General features: G+C 39.9%; 1 protein-coding gene and 1 non-coding gene across 2 annotated transcripts in view; both read right to left on the bottom strand.

Moving 5' to 3' along the window:
* Positions 1-22,848, bottom strand: part of DCHS2 (dachsous cadherin-related 2) — a 275,427-nt gene that overhangs the window by 18,542 nt on the left and 234,037 nt on the right. Inside the window, exons 14-16 of the mRNA XM_055144802.1 lie at positions 21,021-21,134; positions 8,150-8,361; positions 6,204-6,355 (exon numbers count right to left, since the gene is read on the bottom strand). Coding sequence (XP_055000777.1) covers positions 6,204-6,355; positions 8,150-8,361; positions 21,021-21,134 — 478 coding nt within the window. The remainder of the gene's footprint in view (positions 1-6,203; positions 6,356-8,149; positions 8,362-21,020; positions 21,135-22,848) is intronic.
* LOC129406739 (U6 spliceosomal RNA) lies at positions 5,067-5,173 on the bottom strand. Its single transcript, XR_008631198.1, has one exon. It is a non-coding gene; the product is annotated as a U6 spliceosomal RNA (small nuclear RNA).

Raw genomic sequence — 22,848 nt, 5'->3', positions numbered from 1 at the left:
GTCTCATGTTGAGGTGGTTTTTTTTCTTACTTTTATTTCAAATCTCTACAAATGCAAAATCTTGACCCTAAAGTATTACACCACATACATGAGCATTGCTTACTGATTTAAATACTGGTGAAGTCACTCTTCATTTAAGGTGTAAGTCAGAGGATGGTCACGCAAATCCCATTCTATGCTCACACCTACACAGATGCTGTTTCACAACTCCATGCTGGAACTTGCTTGTTAGTATGACTTTTTGTTTTGTTTTGTTTTTGGGTCACACCCGGCGATGCACAGAGGTTACTCCTGGCTCATACACTCAGGAATTACTCCTGGCGGTGCTCGGGGGACCATATGGGAGGCTGGGATTTGAACCTGGGTCGGCCGCATGAAATGCAAACGCCCTACCCGCTGTGCTATTGCTCCAGCCCTGTTAGTATGACTCTTAAGTTCCTGAAGTTTGTCCTGTTTTGTGTTTTGTCATTAAGCACATGTGGGCCTTTAAGATTCATTAACGAAAAAGCGCAGGAAACCCTATGACCACTTGCATGGGCTAGAATCTCAGAGCTATCTTTGACCAGTTGGATAATCCTAGCCAACAACTTTCATTCTCTGAAGTCCCATTTCCTTCATTCTATGAATCTTAAGCTTATAAGACTCCAACTAACTCCAGGGAGAGAAGTTGCACCACTTATGTCTACAACTGTGATTATTTTAAAAACTTCCTAAAATATAAAATAGATAGGGACTCAACTTAAGGGACTCAAATCCCCAAGCTTTCAGCAGATAATAACTGATCTGTTTTTCTAAACCCCCAGTCTCCTGCTTGGGTAACTACTTTTTCCCCTCCAAATTTAGGAACATTAATTGGACAGAACTTAAGCTCCATTTTATATGTTGTCTTCATATTTTTATTGAATTTTTCTGTATTTAACTTCCGAGGAGAGCTAGACATAATTTGATTTTTTATTCAGTGCTTTCATATTGAGAAGAACCATAAATGATGTTATTTTTTTCCGGTTCTTAGTCTAAAACAAAGAGATAGACTTAGGAATGCTTTACTCCAACTAAAGAACACCCTTCCAAAGTAAAGTTCAAAGCTAAATTACACTTTCTTTTCCTTTGTGGTTGTGTTCTAAAATTTTAGTTCTAGTGTTGGAGAGGAAGAGGGATCAAACCCAAGTCCTCATATTGGAAATTCAACACTCTCACTAAATCACATCTCTGGCCCATAAATGACACCTTTTCTAAAGCATTTGCTCCAGGTGTAGCAACTCCCTTTGCTTTTAATACGAGGGAAGACACCATGAGGAAGCAAAAGTTTTGTGAAATTGGAAACTGTGTGGGGTGTGTGTGTGTGTGTTTGTGTGTGTGTGTGTGTGTGTGTGTGTGTGTGTGTAAAACAGATTTAAACTACTCTCAATTCTTTTTATGTGGTTTGGTTTTGGTTTGGGGGCCACACCTAGCAGTACATAGGTTTACAAGGATCACTTCTGGCAGGCCTAGGGGACCAGATGGGGTGCTGAGGAGTCTATCCTGGGTCACCTACCTGTTGTACTGTCTCAAATTTTGCCCTTCCCATCTAAAGTCATGCTCTTCATGGGGAACTGAAGAGGGACATGTCTTAATACTGGGATCAGTTTAAATGTCAGGAACATAGAAACGGTGACTCAAACTGGAAAGAGCTGAAAGGAATTGGAGTTAGACCCAATTATTCATTAGGCTCCAAGGAGTAAGAAGAAAAAATTGTAATAGAAAGTCATTGGCATCATAAAGTGCTTGGTTCCTGGAACCTAGAAGACAGTTCGATGTCTCTGTTTCTTCAGCCACTCAGGTTAAGAGGCCGAGACTCCCCAGCGCTTGTCCATTACAGAAAACCACAAGCCTTACACCTAAAATCACCGCAGGAGAAATGTAGCCTGGGTAGGTGTTAACATACTTACACAGTCACTTTTAACGCATTTTGTTTTTGTTTCTCTTCTTTTGGGGCCGCACCTGGGAGTGCTCAGGGTATACTCCTGGCTCTGCACTCCGGGATCAGGTATGTGGTGCCCAGAATCTAACCTGGGTGAGCCACATGCAAGGCAAGTGCCCTGCCAGCTGTACTATTTATCTGCCCCTTTTAATGCAATTTTACAATATCATGACAATTATTTGCACTAAGAAATTGCTAGAAAAACAATCAACAGTAACAAGGTCACCTCCAAGTAGTGGTTCTCAAAGTTATTTGGCCTACCATCTCCTTTTTCAGGGAAAAAAAAATCACTCAAAGCTGCCAGCCTCCAGAAATCTACTTCCTTTAATTAAACAGAAAATCCTCCTCCACAAAACACCTGAAGCTACCAATCAATCATTGGATTGATCTCAGGCCCCTTTGTGGGGGGGGGGGGCAGTAGCCCTTCCCCAATCTGGAAAGCACTGATTAACTGAAAACATCAATTAATGTCGAAATAAGCTTTTAGAATATTTCTAAAGTACTAATTTGAAATGCAATAAACAAAAAGAACTAAACACTTCATCACACTTGGGATGATTCCTGAGGCTAATGAATCCCATTGCTCTGGCGGCCCCTCCCCCGAAAATAGGGTCTTTCCTCATAAAACATGAAAGCAGTTTGGCCTGGAGCAAAGGGACACTTAGGTCCTTCCAATACCTGTTGTTCTCCAGCAGAAGGTCTGCCCTCCAGTTTGGCCTGAACAAGGCTGTGACCCAGATCCCAACAAGTCCCCTGGGGGACTCCCTTTGTCTTCTTGCAGCAGATAAGTGACCCTAAAGCAAGCCACACTTCATCTCCTCCTGGGAGTGACCAAGCTAATGTCCTCAGAAAACAATGTGAGCATGAAGAGAAACACCTGGTGTGCAAGAACATACAAGAACATGAGAAAAATATAAACCACACATTGAAATGTGTGCTAAGGAAGGCCAAGGCAAGCCCGGGCTGGGGACACGGCTCTAATGGCTGAGTATCTGTCCTGGCTGCCATCCCTGGCACTGCACGGGCCCCAGAGCACTGGCCTTTGTGGCATCTGAGCATAGTCTGGGGAGGGCCCCAAACACTGAAAAATAAACAAGGCCACGCTTCTCTATGGCCACGGATTTCTAGACTGACCAATAGACTCATTTGAAAATGGGGAGGAAGATGAGCAATTTCCCCAAAGAGGACTTACAGACAACCAGCAGGCATATGAAAAATTTCCATTGTCACTTCTCAACAGGGAAATGCAAACAAAAATGACAATGAGGTATCATCTCACATGAACGAGAATGGCTGATATCAAAAAGTCTGGAAAACAACCAGTGATGGTGTGGATGTGATGAAAAGGAACTCTCACTCACGGTCAGTGGGAATGTCATCTGGTTATTCTCATGGAAAACATTCTCATGGAAAACATGATGAAGCCTTAAAAAACACTAATAATAGAGTTTGCATATGACCCAGTGAACCCATTTCTTGGGATTTACCCCAAGAACACAAAGAGAGCATTCATCAAGATGCATGCATATCTATGTTCATTGCAGCACTCAGTGTAGGACATGGAAGCAACTCAAATGTCTAAGGACAGATGACTGAATGAAGAAGTATTTGATATGCCAAATACAGTTACAATAACAAGTCTCATTTCCCCCAACCCTGAAAAGAGCCTCCAATCATTGGGAAAAACGAGTAAGGAGAGGCTGCTAGAATCTCAGGGCTGGGACGAATGGAGATGTCACTGATGCCCACTCCAAGATAATCGATGAACAATGGGATGACGGTGATAAAGTGATATACACATATACACGTGCACATGTATATATATATATATATATATATATATATATATATATATATACAATGGAGTATTATGCAGCTCTAAGAAAAAGTAAACTTTGTATTTTCCTACAGCTTGGATTGAACTGGATGGTATCTTATTAAGCAAAATAAGTAATAAAGAGAAGTGCAAATACTGGATGATGTCACTCATCTGTAGTATAATAAGAAATAAAACAAGGGAAAAGACAGTAATGAACAATGACAAACCCTGGGTTCTGGACTATAAAATGGAGATTACCAAGTATAGGAAGAAGTACTGGTCACTTTGGTGATGGTGAGCGATGGTAAATGTATATCAAAATCAGAATGTTGACATGCTTTTGTAAACATGTTCTTAACTACAACAGTGAAACGAATAACCATTTATACAACTACAGATTTAAGCACTATTGATAAATTCAGACATTTCTATATGGAAGCCTTTAATGTCAATACAATGAAAGCTATGTTCTGAGAGAAGAAAATCAGTTTAACCATTCCCTTCCTAAATAGCTCTACTGAAGTATAACTGACCAATAATTATATGCCTGTATACATACATACACAGATAGCATTTCATCAGATAATCAACATACATTTTATGCAATTGTTTATTGCAAAAAAAGGTGAGGTGCAACTACTATGAGAAACTGTATTAAAAGGTGGTAAAAAAAATTCTTTGTAAAAACAGAATGCAGTGATTATGGAAAAGTGATGATTATATGGTGACATCTGGTACACTATAAAATAATTATACAATTAAGCTAATGAGCACTCATTACCTAAAATAGTTGCATTTTTCTCAAGTGTGTTCTGAGAAATAGTATTAACAGGAAGTTCCTTACTGTACATTAGATCCCCAAGGCATCCTTAAAAATTTTTTGATTGTTTTTTGGGGGCCACACCCAGCCACACTTAGACTCACTCCTAATACTCAGGTATTATTCCTTACAGTGCTCAGGGGTCCAAATGGGATCCCCTACTTGCTATACTCTCTCTTTGCCCCCAGTTAGTTTTAAATGCTTCTTAGTTACTAAAGCAGGAAAAAAAACTAAAATAAGTTGAGTATGTAACTCATAAAGGTACTATGACAATAAAATAAATCTAAGACAAGGAACAGGAAATAGTTATTAAGCATGCAAGTATATAACAATAAATCTGATGAAAGAGAGAAAATTCAACAAAAGTAGGGACTGAGTCATAAAATGAATAAATATATGACAATATATATCACTTCTTACTCTTTCTAAAATCAATTTTATGGCCTTCTATGGCCATAAATTTTTTTTAAAATATGGAATGCTTCATGAATTTGCATGTCATCCTTGCACAAGGGCCGTGCTAATCTTCTCTGTATCGTTCCAATTTTAGTATATGTGCTGCCAAAGCGAGCACTAGGCCATCTTTTGTGTGTAGGTATGTGTGGTGCCGGGGATCCAATCCAGGTCTCCAGCATGCGAGGAATGTATTTTACTACTGCACCACATCTCCTGCCTCTAGGTCACATTCTCACTAACACATATCCTGGGGTCTTTTGAGTATCCCTTTACAGACTGTGAGGCCAAAATATCACATTTATATTGGCTAGATTTTATAACTCTGATTTTTCCTTTTTAATACCTAGAAGAATTGTGCTATTATTTTTTCTCTTTTATAAAGTTCTGTAAAGGGCTGGTATATCTTAGACTCTATACCTTTGTCTCAACCTTTTTTGATCATTGTTGTCTTCTGATCTCACATTCTTTCTGTGCCTTGCCACCCCTCCACTTCTATCCTATTAGATGCCCCTTTAGACACATGCTGTGGTCTCCTATTTATGTGATTTTCATCAGTGACTCCCTTGGAACATCCCAGGGGTTCACAGGGGGCCATCCGACATCTGACTTCCATTTGAGAAATGTTGCTATAGATAAAATATATATTTAATGTTAAATGTGAGATTTTAATAAGACCATTTCTATTAGAACAACAGTGAAATAAGCACTTAATAGTAATCTATACACACAGACAGAGAGAAAGAGTAAAAGAGAAAGAGAGAGAGAGGGAGGGAGGGAGAGGAGAGAGAGATTAAGATCATTGACTCTTTATACTTCTTCAATGCAATAGCCACCCTTTGCAGAGTGCTAACTGTAGTTCAGTCAGCACTTCACAAATACTGCCTCTATAATGCCCATCCTTAGATGCATCACCAATTAAAAAAATTATAGGGACCTTAGGATTTTACTCTGGCTTTTCCTGGTAGAAAGTCCTTTCTAAGACCTTCAACATTTTAGAATAATGATCATAAATTGAACAAAGAGGAGAAATGATGATCTTAATTTAGATGAAGAGAAAAGCACACAACAGGAAGTCATGCCCAGGGCAGCAATGTCAGAGGAAAAGCAGAATAGTGAACCACATGGCAGGCATTTGTCTCCAGACAAACCTGTAGGAGTTGATGAGCTCATAATCGAGAGTCTTGTTGGCGGTTATCACACCACTCAGTGTGTCCATCTGGAAAACTTCTCCTTGGTTGCCAGAGAGAATGGAATACTCAATGAGTCCATTCAACCCACTGTCCATGTCTGTGGCCAAAACCTGTAGTGAAGCAAAGCTTCCATTAGAGAAGAACTTAATCCAAAATTTGGGTTAAGTCTGTCCCCTCCCCGACAAAAACGCATTATGAAACAGAGTGTCAAACCCACTTTAAAAGCAATAATCAAAGGATAGCAATAAATAGCTCAAGTTTGCATTTAACTTGTATTAAAATGGGTATTGGGTAAGAAAAAGATTTTGCATACTAAAAGGACTTCCAACTCACTTTCAGTAGGAGAAGCACATGGCTTGGACCCCAAGTTTAAGTAAGAGGAAAATATACTTAACAAATCTAATTTGCATCAATAGATTTATAGTAATGAATATGAATTCAAGTAAGCATCAGGAAATGAAAGAAATCTTCACCTAGGGAATGACCATCTTCTTTTAGCTTTCCCTGAAAGTATTACTCATAATATAGGTCAGATGTGGCTTTTGTACACTGTGTAGAAAATCCAATCTCATTTACTTTTTTTCCTCCAGAAAGTCCTGTTTAGAAGGATCTTTCCTTTGAAGCCTCCTGAACAGTGCTTATGGGGCTGGGTACCCATAAATTTCATGATGATACATCAGTCAGCTGTTTGGCACAGGAAGGAAATGAATAACTTCCCTTCAGGAAGACCAGAATGATAAACTCAAGTGCCACAGGGCAGAATAATATCCATGACCACTCCGGGGATCATTTAAAATCATGTTTCAGGAAATTAGGCCTCTAGTGAGGGCTGTCAAGATAGTGATAGTACACACCCGTCATGGCTTGCTTCATCAAGACAAGTGTCTAGGGAAATGTGCCCAGGTAAGTACCCAAACCTGGACTCATTTGGGGCATAGCTTCTTTGAATGGTGGCCTTCGAGGCTAACCAGTATTAATGCTTTTCTCTCCTGGGATCCCTGGGAAAGTCTATCTGAGACTTTGAGTTTGCCCACAAAGTCTACTAAGACGTAGATGGATGAACAATTGTGCCCAGAGAGAAAGGGCTATAATGTTCTTAGGAGCTGAATGACAATAGCAGGAAGTATAGAGACCAAACAATATCCTGCTTACTTCCCGACTTTGTCAAGAGGTTGTTTTTGCAGATACCTAATAGTTGGTAGGTTGTCTAATGTCTAGATTCTTTCTGGGAGACAAAGCACCAACTCAACCCATCCTGAAGCAGGTGTGGGTGGGCTTAGAATCTCCTTTGGAAATAGTGTCTTTTTCTGTGGACTTTGAACTTCTTCCTTTTGGGGCCTAATCTCCCCAAAAGCGATCAGTGCCTTTAACACAAGACATCTATGATTCTCAAATCCACTTGGTTTCGTATGTCTGTGTCTGTCCAGTTGCAGTTCCAACTGGAGAAAGCCTCCATCCCCTTTAAGACCAAGAGCAAGGATCATTCTTGGACTTTTTCTCCTTAAAGAGTGTGTATCTACTCTTGCCTCTTATGGTATATAAGCTGGTCTATTATATTGTTAACTGTGGGTGTTTAAATTAGACTCTGATATCTCATCTTCTGCATTGAAGTGTATGCATTATAAAGTTAGCTATTTTTTTGTGTGTGTGTCTTCTAGTTTCCCTGTATTAGGATGCACTACATTGTTCAGCAGAATATCTATAGAAAGTTAGTAGGACTGAATGAAAAGAGATTAGACACAGAAGCCCCAGATTTTAACCTTAGATTTAATCATGTCCATGAAACATTTCACATGCTTTGGAAATTTTTAAAATTTAACTTACATGCTGAAAAGGGGGTTTAGAGCTTTTCACATACATTGATGCATAGTAATTTACATATACACACGCTGTATTTCTGTTACCTGTATGATGTGAGCATTGTAGTACTGGCCTTCAGGTATTGACACCCAGTAGACACTTTGCTGAAAGTCTGGGGAATTATCATTTGTGTCTTGTATGGAGACTGCTACTTTGCTGAAAGCTCTGTGTCCCCTACTTTCAGCTGAAATGACGAGTTGAACTTCATTTCTGACTTCAAAATCTAGAAACGTGGGATCTTTCACCGTGAGGACTCCTATTTTTATTTCCAGGAAGAAAAAAAGCAAAAAGCAAAACAGAACAACACTGTAGTAATTCTTTAAGAAGTCCCAAGTCCCCTTCAATCCCTGGACTCACAGGTCCACCTGTCTGTTCTCAATGCTTCCTGTTGGTTAGCATTTCTTCCATCATCATTGACTGAGATTATGGTAGAAAAAAGTCAAGAACACGTAGAAGTTGGCAGAGTTCAAGGATGTAAGAGGGGCTAAAAAAATCTACGAATTTCCTAAAATCTGTGAGCTACCTCTTTAATTGTTTTCTCTCCACAGAGTTCATCAGTGGCCTAGGGAAAGCCAGCGTTTCTAATACCTCTTAAATTCCAGAGAACCAACCTAGTCCAAGAAAATTTTAGATTTCCACATACTCACCTGGATGATAATGGCAGTCGTGTCCTGTTCCAATTTTCTAACATCCGTATCGAGTATTTGGGAATTAACATTGGAGCTTATTTTCTTTCTCTACTAAGAAAAGCAGTATTCTGCATTCTATATGAAGAACTCACTCGACTATCAACTTTAAAATTTCAGAAGCTTAATTTCACATGTTCTCATCATAGTAACAAGTTAGAACTAAAACGGAATTATTTTTACAAACCACAGTCTGCTGTTACCAACATCTTGACGGAAAATTTAGAACAGATCAATTGGTAGCTGAGAAAATCATTAAGATAAGTTTTGATGAGCTGGGAATGCAAGAAGCTGGTCTTCAGAAACCTCCGTGGCACAGAAGCTGAGCCCTGTGCCCTCAACTGGCGAAAGGCACCCCATTTGAGACGGATCCAAAGCCAACTTCTTATCCTATCTGCTACTATTGGTAGAGAAAAATACAATGGAAATGCAACAGAAATTGCCAGTGTCACTTTCACCTGGTAGAGAGTATGCCAATTATAGCTCAGATCAAAGTGTTTTTTTTTTTTTTAATAAGAGGCTTGTGTTTAGGCTTTGATAATTGGAATTTTTCACTTGGAATGGATCTGCAGTGTTAATGCTTTCCTCGTTTGGTTTTTATTTTTGGCATAATAACTGGCATATGCTGTGAAAGCTGTGTAAGTAGAGAAAGCAATAACCCAATTGTGAAAGAATTCAAGACTGCACACCTAAAGATTCATATTTTTCGCCAGATGATGGTCTATATTTTTGTAACAGACATCAAGGAATTTACTGTAACTGGTGAGAATAATATACGTACTACTGATTATGTATAATAGTGTAAGAAAACATCTAAATCATATTTAGAGAGAATTCTTCAGAAATACTAATTTCATATTTCCTCTATATATAGGGGATTCTTTAAATACTTGAGAATGCAATTGTAGTAATATTTCCATTACAGTATATCACTGTCATCACTGTCATCCCATTGTTCATCAATTTACTCAAGCAGGAGCCAGTAATGTTTCCATTCATCCCAGCCCTGAGATTTTAGTAGCCTCTCCTTACTCATTTTTCCCAACAATTGGAGGCTCTTTTCAGGGTCAGGGGAATGAGACCTGTTATTGTTATTGTATTTGGCATATCGAATATGCCATGGGAAGCTTTTCAGGCTCTTCCATGCGGGTGGGATACTCTTGGTAGCTTGCCAGGATCTTCAAGAGGTGCGTATGTATATATATATAGATATAGATATATATTTCCCTTTATGATGATGTGTCCAGGAATATGTTCACTCATGCATGAGACTGGGCCTGAGTGTGTGGAAAGCGGCCTGGAACGTGGTAGTGGTGGGGTAGTGGAGGTCAGCTGCTGGGACTGGGTCCCTTGGGGTTGGGAGGGCTCTCACTTGGCCCCCTCTGGGGCACCCCTGGTGCGGAGTCCGGTGGCATGATTATGGGGGCCTCATTTTATGCTCCCTTCCAGGAGGCGCAGCCATGAGATCTGGAGGGTAGCCGATGAGAAGATTATCTAGCACTGGCAGGAGGTGGCTTATCATTCATATATACTTCTATATAAATGAAAATCAACATATGCCTTTTTGTCTTTAGTATTATGTTTGCACATCCTTATATTTTAATATTATTTTTATTCTTTAATATTGTTTACCTTATTTAAATGTAGCAGTGCGTTGCAATATTTTTATAAGCAAAGAACTCAGAAGCCAGTGGCACCTTGAGGGAATTAGGGGGTGACCAGAACCAGATGGTCAGCCTGAGGTGGGTGTGAACAGTGGAGCAGTGGAAAAGATGATGGAGCTGGAGGATGGGCAGTGGGGAAGGAGGATGACCAGCCACGGAGTTGAATGGTGGGAACTGTGAGAGGATGGTAGATATGGAGATGGGGGAGGAGAAGGTAGTGGAAGATGGAGCTTTTGGATGATGGACCTGCCAGATGATGGAGCTGCCAGATGATGGATTTGCTGGATGATGAAGCTACTGGATGATAGAGCTTCCAGATAATGGAGCTGCTGGGTCATGGAGCTACTGGATGATGAAGCTGCTGGATGATGGAGCTGCTGGGTCGTGGAGCTACTGGATGATAGAGCTACTGGATGATGGAGCTGCTAGATGATAGAGATGCTGGGTCATGGAGCTGCTAGATGGTAGAACTGCCGGATGATGGAGATGACGGATGATCGAGCTGCTGGATGATGGAGCTGCCGGATGATGAGATGCTGGATGATATAGCTACTGGATGATAGAGCTGCCTGATGATGGAGCTCTGGGTCATGGAGCCTCTGGATGATAGAGCTGCTGGATTATGGAACTACTGGGTGATGGAGCTACTAAATGATAGAGCTACTGGATGATGGAGCTGCTGAATGATGGAGCTACTGGATGATGGAGCTGCTATATGATGGAGCTGAGCACTGTTGAGCAGCAACCCCCAGGGTTCACCCTACCCTCGCAGATTGTATATTGGTTTCCTCTCCTTACTTGTCCTTCCCAATGGTGCCGCAATGGAGGCTCTTTTAGGGACAGGGGAATAAGACCTATCATTGCTACTGTCTCTGGTATATTGAATACACCACAGGGAGCTTTCCAGGCTCTGCCATGTGAACAGGATACACTCAGTACCTCGCCAAGTTCTCCGAGAGGGAGAAGTAAACAATAAGAGGTGGCGCAGCTGCATTCATTTCCGGGAGTTTTGTTTTATAGTCTCTGGATCTTGGCCGTTGATGGGATTACATGGCACGGGCAGTTTGTGGGTGTGACTGCAAGCTACTGGAAAATGAGGGACCTGGGAGGAGGAAGCCCAGTCCTGATATGAGCAGGCTTGGAGATCTCAGCCCCAGGTCCTGGACACCCAGGTTCCTCTTCCAGTTCCTTCATGCGTGAGGCTTGTCCGAGAATGTGGAGAAGGGCCTTGAACATGGCTGTGGCTGAGTTCTGAAGATCTTCGGCTGAAGGGCTCTGCTCAGGGTGGGGAGGGAAACTAAACCCGCCCTGCTCCGAGGAGCCCTGGTGAAGACAGCCAGGAGCAGGGGCAGGAGACTATAATTATAGATGTAATATATATTAGCCCTAATATCACTTGTATCACTTGTCATCCCGTTGTTCACTGATTTTTTTCAAGCAGGTGCCAGTAATGTCTTCATTAGTCCCTGTCGTGTGCTAATGCAGCCCAATGGCATCTGCTCTCTTATTTCCTAAATAAAACTATTTTACTTAAGTCAAATAATTAAGGACTGGAAAGATGGTACAGAAGGTAGAACACTTGCCTTGCACATGGCCGAGTCGGGTTCTATTCCTGGCACCCCATATTTCCTCTGCTTCCCTAGCCCAGCCCTGCCAGGAGTGATCCCTGAATGCAGAGTCATGAATAATCTCTGAACACTGCCTGGTGTGGCCCTCAAGCCAACAAATTAAACAATGAAAAAAAGAGTAATCATGTTCCCAGATCAGATAATTTATCAAATCTCTTCTCTTCCCCATGCACACCCCAAAGCATATTTTGGGCCTGCAGGGGAAACCGATATTACAGTATATATCAGTAATTATACCTTTGGTCCAAGTTCTAAACTACATGTCAAAATGAGATTAAGATTCTGCAAATGTCATATGCTTTATAACACAATCTCTTTCTTTCAGCCAGTGATATTTAGACATGTGTATGTGCATATGTATATACCTAACACAGAATGTGATAGATATTTATGTTGCCCAAAAGTTCTCAAACTGTCTCCTGATAAAATTTCAGCCTTGAAACATTGAAAGCTTAATCAGTTTTGTTTTCTATCAATCTACAAAACAATGGCATGAATACTCCATCTGCTACTTACAAATACAACATAAGTCAAACTCACAAATTCTTGCTGGTTTAGACAGTGAGCAGTAAATGTGTTTAAGCTAAAGTGACAAGGTGTTTGGATACAAAAGTCAACTTCTGGTTTATGATTATGGTACAGTGAAAAAATGTGGCACAAATGAACAGAAAACATGATCCCATCAGAGTTCCAGCTCATTATAGCTTACTGAATCAATAACAAATAATATAACTTTCTCACAGCTCCACCTTTAAAGAAAGTGGCCACAACTTTAGAGATCAATCTTATTGTTTTATCCTACAGTTTAGTTTCCATTTTAATTGCTACGTGTTTGAAAATGGGCTTGAGCGATAGCACAGCGGTAGGGCGTTCGCCTTTCACGCAGCCAACCCGTGTTTGATTCCTCTGTTCCTCTTGGAGATCCCGGCAAGCTACCAAGAGTATCGCACCTGCACGGCATCGTTACTGGTGCCCACTCGAACAAATAGATGAGCAACGGGATGACAGTGACAGTGTTTGAAAACAGTTTTCAACCTTATCCTTGCAGGCAAGTAAAAATTAGAGACATTCTGCAGACTGCAGAAATAAAAATCAATTGTAATAATATTCTGTGTATTCATTTTTTCGCCACACCCATAGGTGTTTAGGGTTTATTCTTGGCTTGTGCTCAGGGGTCACTGAGGTAGAGGTGTTCTGGGAACACACGAAGTGTGGGGGACGGAACCTGCGACAGCTGTGAGAAAGGCAAGCACCCTGCCTGCCATACAACCTCTCTACCGCCCTGAGCATTCAGTTTTACATCTAATATTATAAAATGATAAAAAGTCTTTCTTGGGAATTTATTAGTGTCAACCTAAATTTATGGCAGCCAAACTATCATAGCTTTATTTATTTAGGAAAAAAACCAAACACTTCAGGGGCCAGAGAGCGAGTGCAGCAAGAAAGAGACTTGCCTTGTATGCAGCATACTGGGTTCAATATCCAGCACCCCATATAATTCTACAGCCCCACCAGGAGTGATCTCTGAGCACAGAGAGGTGTGGCTCCCAAATTTAAAAAACATACAAAACCACAAAAAGTTTAATAATTACATTTAAATGAGTTTTTACTTTAATGATGCATCGAGGGGATTTGCAGAATGGAAAGTCAATCTCTTAAGGCACAGATTCAACCCAGACTTTAGGAAATCTAAAAAGAAAAATTGAATAACTGATAACAAAAACGTGTTTACTTTCTCAAAAGACCAAGAATAAAAATAAAAGAAAATAAAACAAGAGAACCTTTAGATATGAAAAACATTGTTATGATAGCCTTCTAGACTGAAGAGAATAGACAATGGGTTGAAAAATATAATAAAGAAATGCAGAGGATGATAAACTTTCAGTATCTTATCTGTATTGCAAACCAAAATGCTTAAAAGGAGAGAGAGAGGGAGAGAGAGGGAGAGAAAGAAAAAAGAGACAGAGACAGAGACCAAAACAGAGAGAGAAGAGAAGAGAAGAGAAGTGCCTGCCATAGAGGCAGGCGGAAGTGGAGGGTGGGTGGAGGGGTGAGAGGGTGAGAGGGTAGAGAGGTGAGAGGGAAACTGGGGACACTGGTGGTGGGAAATGTACACTGGTGGAGGGATAGGTGTTGGAATACTGTATGACTGAAAATCAATCATAAACAGCTTTGTAATGGGCTATCTCACGGTGATTCAATAAAAAATTTTTTTTTAAAAAAAGGAATGCAGAGGAATGACAGCTTAGTAAGGCATCAGACAAGGACTTAATATCCCCATGGTGAGATTAAACAATTTTCACAAATTTTCTTTTACAGAAGTACTTTTTGATAATTGAGCTAGCCAGCTAGTTGTAACAAGCAATATAAAATAAATTATTCTGTGCCTGCTAAAGGGGCAGGTTTAGGGGCTGGAGTGATAGTACAGCAGGTAGTGTTTGCCTTGCACACAGCCGACCCGGGTTCCATTCCCAGTATCCCATATGGCCCCCCGAGCAACACCAGGAGAATTCCTGAGTACATGAGCCAGGAGTAAGCCCTGTGCATTGCCAGGTGTGACCCAAAAAGCAAAAAATAAATAAAATAAAGGGGCAGGCTTGGAGGCGGTTGGGAAAATGGGAACGATGGTGGACGGAGGACCACACTGGTGGTGGGGTTGGTGCTGGAATATTGGATGCCTGTAACAGATACATCACGAACAACTTTGTACATCACAGTGTTTAAATAAAGAGGAGAAAAAGAGAAATGCCGGGGAGTCCCACACAGTCCATACTTGACTAACTGAAGTTTCAAAAAATATAAAATAAAAGGTATTTATGTCAATAAATGCCTTCTTCTGATATAGTTGCTATCTGGGAGCCCCACACAGCAGTTTTCGGGCCATTATTGCTTGGCACTCCAGAAATAAGGCATCGATGCTGATCAGGCCGGGGCATCTTCCATGCAAAGCATGTGTTCCAGCCTGTTGAACTATCTCTCGGGCCCAACAATGCCCCTATTTTTTAAATTATTATTATTGAATCACTGTGATGTACAGTTACAAAACTTTCATGTTGGAGTTTCAGTCATACAGTGATCGAACACCCATCCTCCACCAGTGCACATTCTCCACCACCAACATCCCCAGCATACCACCCATTCTTTCCATCCCTCCCCCTGCCTCCATGGCAGATAATTTCCCCCACACTCTCTACTTTTGCTAACAATACCTTCTTAATACATGATTTGGAAGGAGAAAACAGTAGGATAAAAATCTTAAAAACAATTAAAGAAAACTGCATGTAGAAGTCTAAACTCAGTAAACATATCTATTAAAATCAAGGATTCAATAACAATATTTCAGATAACCTAAACATCAGTGTGTCTACTATCCCCTCACTAAAGGTTGAACTTCATGCACAGAGAAAACTGAATTAGAATACAGTACATGAGAGTATCAAAGACAATTTTAACAGATTAGCAAAGACAAGTGCAAAAAAGTAGATGACTCAACTTAAAAATGTTCATAGAGCTTAATCTGAAAACTAAAATTGTGGCTAACGAAGTGCATACATTGAAAAATGGATATTTGGAGAAAAAGAACTGGATAATTTTTATCATTCAAGAGCATGATTTTGATTAATATTAGACTTTAATTATATTTGTTGTTATAAAGGTACATAATCTATACACTGAAAAAAATTGGCAAATAATTTTCAACTGATACGGAGAAGTAGTGATAACTTTTAGTGATAACTACATATGTAGAATGGGCAGAAAAAATAAAATCATTCCAAGTTTTCACATTTGCTAGCACTAATCACGATATAAAAATCAATTGCAAGTTTACACTCTAACACTGTCAGAACATCATTTCATTTACTTTAACAATGAAAAGTATAAATTATTTAGGTGAGATTAGTAAGACACACAAGTCTTCTATACAATTTTTAAGTTTATTGAAATATATAAAAGGAAAAGATGATGTGAGTTTCTGTTATTCCTAGATCAGAAGACAATACTGAAAAGATGTCGATTTTCCAAAAGTGGCTCTTTCTGATTGATAAAATTCCAATAGAAAATTCTAACCACTTCAATTTCTATTAGTGGACGAATGGATGAAGAAAATGAGGTGAATGCATATAATGGCCTATTGTTTATACTTAACAAAGAAGAAAACCTTCCCTGCATGAGAACATGAATGAACCATGAGGTCATTAGGTAAGGTGAAATGAGCCAATTACAAAAGAATGAATATTGCAGGAATGCACTTAAGGGAAGTGTCAAGCCATCAGAAATAAGGAGGAAAATGGTGGTTATTAAAGAACTTGGGAGGGCGCGTAGAACAGGGGTTACTGTTAAGTGAGTTGGAAATTTCCGTAAAATAATATGAGGCTCTGCTGTATGGCAATGTGCTTGTAGTTAACAATGCTGTACCGTGTACTTACACCTTGAGAGGGTAGATATCATTTTTTAAAAATTCTTATATAATAAAAAAATCAAAGGAATTTTAGTAAATTATTATTATTTTTTTTATCTTCAATCACAACTCTACAGGATTTTGTGACATTTGAAAGGAGACTCATATTTTGGTCTGATAATTAAATCTAGATGGAATAATAAAATTTAAAAATATGTTCTGGGGTCAGAGAGATAGCACTGTGGGTTAAGACACTTGCCACACATGTGGGTGACCCAGGTTTGATCTCTGGCTTCAAAATATGGACCCCTGAACATGTCCAGGAGTACAGAACCAGGAGTAATCCCTGAGCACAGCTGGGTGTGGGAAAAAAACCCAATAATGAAAGTAGTTTCTTTATTAACTGGGTGAGGTTTCACCTGACATCAAATGTGCATGCCTTGTAGAGTTTGTTATAAGCTCAGAAAAAAGCAGATATCTGTGTTTCAGCTACATTTTTTTGAATAAATCTCTTTTCCTTTGGTAAAAAGATTTCAATGTTTTTGTACGTTGTGTGTGTGAATTAGCACAAAATCTCTATAATATATCTGGAGAGACCGGGGTAAATGCTGGTGAAAGGACTATTACATAAAATTTTGTAATAAAGTCTATGCAGTTAAGAATGTGGTGTTGCGGGGCTGGAGATACAGTAAAGTGGGCAAGGCACATGGTTTGCAGCAGCTGACCTGGGTTTGACCCCTGGGACCCCATATGGTCCCCAGAGCCCAACAGGAGTGATCACTGATCACTGAGCTAGAATCCAGGAGTAATCCCTGAGTATAGCTGGGCATGGCCCAAGTTAAAAAATAAATAAATACTGATGTCTGTGGATAGACAAAGAAATGATAAGAAAGAGAAAAAAGCCCATGAAAAGTCATGGAAACAGGATAAGTGACAAAGGGGCAACTGAATTTCTGTTGCTTGTTTGTTTGGGGGCTACCTCGTGGTGCTCAGGGCTTACTCCTCTTTCTGTGCCCTATCAGCATAGAGGTCACTCCTGGAGACACTGGGGAACTATATATGTTCCTGTGGAATCAAACTTGAGTCTGCAAAGCAAGTGCTCTGCTGGCTGTACCACCTCTCTGACTCCGGGAAGACTATCTTAGACAAGTTAGAAAGGGAGCAAAACATCATGTAGAAAACATTCATTCTAGCTCAGTAATATAAAATCAATTCAGAAGGACAAATAGCAAACCTTGAGAACCTTTGTAGCAAAACAAGTATAGGCTAATGAAGAGTATGCTAAAATCTTTATACTTCAGAAAGTAAAACACACACAACCCAACTGAATAAGGAAGTGAAGAAATAAATAGACATCTTACACAGGAGAAGCCAAAATACAATGGCCATAGGAATGGTCAATAAATAATGACTGTAGCACTGTTGTCCCGTTGTTCATCAATTTGCTCGAGCGGGTACCAGTAACATCTCATTGTGAGACTTGTGGTTACTGTTTTTGGCATATCGAATACGCAATGGGGAGCTTGCCAGGCTCTGTCATACGGGCAGGATACTCTCAGTAGTTTGCCGGGCTCTCTGAGAGGGATGGACGAATCAAACCCAGGTTGGCTGTGTGCAAGGCAAACGCCCTACCCGCTGTGCTATCGCTCCAGTCCTAAATAATGACAAGATGAATAAAATCACTAGGTTTGGGGGTTTGTTTTGTTTTTGTTTTATGTTTTGGAGCCACACACAGCTATGCTCAGGGCTTACTCCTGGCTCGGCACTCAGGCATCACTCCTGGTGGGGATTGGGAATCATAAGGAATGCTGGACATAAAATCCTGGTCATTCATGTACAAGATTTACACCCTACTGCTGCATGATCAAACCAATCCCAAATTCATTAGTAATAGGGAAATAACAGTCATAACTACAATGAGATACGATATTGTGCCCATGAGGTCGACAAAACAAAGTAGAATATAAGCAGCAGCAGCAGCAATAACTGTAGTGCTGGTGGAGTGGAAAGTAGGTTATGAAGCTGAATATATGTGTCCTCTAATGCCTATACCTAGTCTATACTCTAGGACCTAGAGAACGAGGAATGAAATGGAACCATTCCCAGCAGTACTCCATCCATCAACAGCAGAGAAGAGGTGAGTTGTGAGAGTCTTAAAAGAGAATACTATTAAAATGATGAATATGGAAGGACACCTCAACTACACAGGCTAACATGAATAATTCCACCTTCAAATAAAAACTGAAATCCTAATAAAATGCCTAGGATGTACCTATATAATATCATTAAGAATAAGGAAATTTAAGTTTCATTGTGGGAAATGCATTTTCTTGAAATTTTGAGGGAATAATTATCCCAGCTGAGGTTGGGGCATTGATCAGTGCGAAGCAATGGAGGAAAAGGACACTTCCAGAAAAGGTCACAAATGATTGGACATAATGGATACTTTGTTATTCATTATCTTGGTGGCTGGTACAGGTAATATTTTTGCTATCCTTTAAGGTGGACAGATATGATTTATGCTGCAAATTAGAGCAGACAAGTTGAGCAAAAGAATCAGGTCAGAGAAAAGTATATTCAGCGTGATTCTATTATGATCTCTAACTCTAGTAAAAACAATGTTTAGAGAGTCAAATACAGTGAAAAATCATATTTAAAATCTGCAGGTTTCAATACCAAATTCAGAATTGTGATAATTGATTATGTCTGAGATACAGGAGAAAGATGTATGAAAGAATGGCTATGGGCTAGCCACAAGTTACAAGCATGTGTGGAGTGAAGGGCACGATAGAGAAGGGACGAGTATGATAATAATAGTTGAAATGATCGACTATTTGGACAGCAACTAAGTGTTGAAAATAGGTAAAGAAATATACCTGATAACCTTTCAGTATCAGTATTGCAAACCATAATGCCATAATGCCCAAAAGGAAGAGGGAGGGAGAGAGGGGGGGAGAGAACGAGAAGAGAGAACAAGAGTGAGAGAGAGACAGAGAGGAAGAGGAAGAGGGAGAGAGTGAGGGGGAGAGAGAGAGAGAGAGGGAGAGGGAGAGAGAGGAAAAGTGCCTGTTATGGCTGGGGAGTGGGAGCAGGAGTTAAACTGGGGACATTGGTGGTGAGAAATGTATATTGATGAAGAGATGGGTATTGGAACTTTACATGACAGAAATCCAGTCATGAGTAACTTTATGACTATATATTTTACTGATTCAATTAAAAAATAAATGAATTAAAAAATAGAATGGCTATTGTGGCTTGCTGAAGTTCTTATAGTATCTAATTTCTAGCCATGGGTGGCAATTAAAGACATTCTTCTTCGTTATGGCATATTCCACAATTTTATGTCTCAAGTTACCATTTTATAACTCTGTTCACAAAACAATTTTGAAGTACTTTTCAACAAACATAAATAATTACTTAATTGAAAAATAATTTTTTTAAAGCAGAGGACATGTCTAGAATAGACATAGGTGGAGTTTGTCTGTACTTTAATGAGATTCAAAACAAATAAGCACGAGTCATGATGGAAGGGAGAGAGAAGAAGGAAGTTGGGTAACCTGAGATAAAAATGAAACTTACATTTTTCTCCTTCCTAAGAATTCTAATGATGGCTCCCTTCCTAGAATCCTCAGAAATCTGGACTGTGAGAAACTTAAGATCATGCTTATAAATGGCTCTCCTGCCAATGTGGTTCCTGTTTTGCCCTTTAACTAAATGGTGGGGTGGAGACTGGGAGACTTCTAGCAGGTTACCTCAGATAGCTTGCTGCCAAATCTTGTAGGAACCAATAATCCTAACATAACACTGGATGAGAAGGCATTTGCTTAAGAAATTACTTCTTCTCAATTCTTCCCATGTGCACATAGTACAGATTAAATAAGGCAGTTGTATGGTAATAGAGAAATTATTAAAAACATTCTTTTTGAGGTTTGACAATGAAGCAGTAGATATGTATCTACTACATAGTTGTTAGTCAAAAAAGTATGTTTCAAATAATCAATTGGTATTCATTTAGAACATAATAATGGTCTTATTAAAGCTAAATTTAATACATGCTGGATTTGGAAGTGATTTCTTTACCACCACATAGAAACCTTTTCAGCTGTCCTTGTTTTTGTTGCATTGTTGACATTCAGTGGCGAATTAGAAGAATCTCTGATGAAAATTCCCTAAAGCTAGACATGTGTACTTATTTTCAACTCCAATTCGGTATTGATTATCTCTCTACAATATCTCCAATTCTACGAAATTGATGGGTAAATTATAAGTAGAGACCCAATTTCTCTTCGAACATTAGAAGGGTGGGACAGGTAACTTTGCTTAGTTATGTGAAGAATGGAATTTGTAGCAAGAATGTGACCAAATCACAAGTTTTTGATTTCCCAAAATTCCTCATCAGCTATCATACTTTTTTTTATTGTTTACCCTTTTAATGACCTTGAAAAACTTATAACTTTTAAATTTTGAATATTCTCAATATTTATGAGCACACTGAATGGATTAGGAAATAAAGCTATTACAGTTTAGAGAGAGATTACCTGAGTTGGAGCACAGAGAAAACACATCATCTTCATTTCCACTAAAAATGGAGTATTTAATGTCATCCAGATCTGAGTCAGGAGCAAAAGCATGTACAGTCACAACAGAAGTACCTGCAAGAGTAAAGAATTAAAAAAGAAAACTTTAGGGAAACAAATTTTTAGGGAAACAAGAATAAACATATATTTATCACTTTAGCCATTGACTAAGCTGATTAAATTAGGCATGAACTCCACATTACTTTTTTTTAAATTCAGAATGTTAATTTAATTTAAATATTTAATTACTTTTTTAATCACTGTGAGATACAGCTACGAAGCTTTTCTGCCTGAATTCAGTCATATAATGATTGATCACCCAACCCTCCACCAGTGCACATCTTCCACCACCAAGGTCCCCAGTTTCCCCCACCCAGCCCACCCCTCCCCCTGCCTCTATGGCGGATAATCTCCCCCATAATCTCTTTTGTATTGCTTGTTACGAATAGCATAAAATGATTCATACCACAAGAGAGGCAGCGCAATAGCAAAATCTCAAGGGGGGTTAGAGACGAACAGAAAATATCTCTGTCTTCGTGTGGTTATTAATGGGTGGAAGTAGATGTACCCTGAACAATTATACAAATAACTGAGGTAGATTTTAGATGTGCAAAATAACTAGGATCGATAGTACAGGTGGGTAGGGCATTTGTCTTGCACGCACCGACCCAGATTCAATTCCTCCATCCCTCTCGGAGAGCCTGGTAAGCTACCAAGAGTATCCTGCCCGAGCAGCAGAGCCTCCTGGCAAGCTCCCTGCGGTGTATTCAATATGCCAAACCCAGTAACAAGAAGTATCACAATGGAGATGTTACTGGTGCCCGCTCTAGCAAATCAATGAACAATGGGACAACAGTGCTAACAGTGCTAAAATAACTAGAAAGAAAACAAACAAGATGGTTAGCAGATAGCACATTGGTTTGGGGCCACAGAGGTTCAAATATCACACCCTATGGTCCCGAGCTGACCCAGTGATGCTCTGGCGAGGCTCCAGCACTGCCAGGTGTATTTCTAGACTCCCTCAGCATCACAGGACCAGCCGAGGTATCCTCAGCAACTGCAGCCTAGGACAAAAGAAGCATCACTACCTCATAAACTTTAAACTGAACCACCTGCCTGGTTATCTGAGAATAGCCAGTGGGCACGCAGGCAGCCCAAGTACCGACTGGGGAGTCTCCCAAACAAACAAACTAAAACCAAATGAACAAGTTATGTAATAAAAAACATTTTGAGGGTGGGGTGGGGGAGGTGAGCAGCCCTTTGGAGGAATGGTATTACCCTTGGATATGAGACACCCTAGCAAGTGTTGGAAACAAAGGGCCCTGGGAAGATTAAGCAGCCGCAAAAGTCCTGAGCTGGGTCTGTCAGAGCACGATGCACTGGAAGAAAGAGAAAAGGTGAAGGGCGTCCTGGGGACCCAGGAGTTCAGAATTTGTTCAAAGGGCAATGGAAGTTCTGGAAAGCATAGGAAATTGAGTGCATGAATCTGATTTACTTTAAAATTATCAACCGGACCTCTTCATGGAGGACAACGAAAGATAAGAGTGAAGCAGAGAGACCAATTAAGATAACACTGCAGGTGTCCAGACAGAGCTATTCATGTAGCCCTTTGGGACCGGCTTTGGAAAGGAGTGGATAGATTAAAAACATGCTTTGAAATTATTCCCTGAACACAGGGATGGACTATGGAAAAAGAGATCATGGGAGTATAAATAAAATAAATCTCTCCACCAGTCTCCAGCATAGCTGAAGATAAAAAATAGCCAGATTAGAGAAACACGGAAGCCTT

Source organism: Sorex araneus, chromosome 7 (assembly GCF_027595985.1).
Source record: "Sorex araneus isolate mSorAra2 chromosome 7, mSorAra2.pri, whole genome shotgun sequence".
NCBI lineage: Eukaryota > Metazoa > Chordata > Mammalia > Eulipotyphla > Soricidae > Sorex > Sorex araneus.
This window is presented reverse-complemented; position numbering and strand designations above follow the sequence as displayed.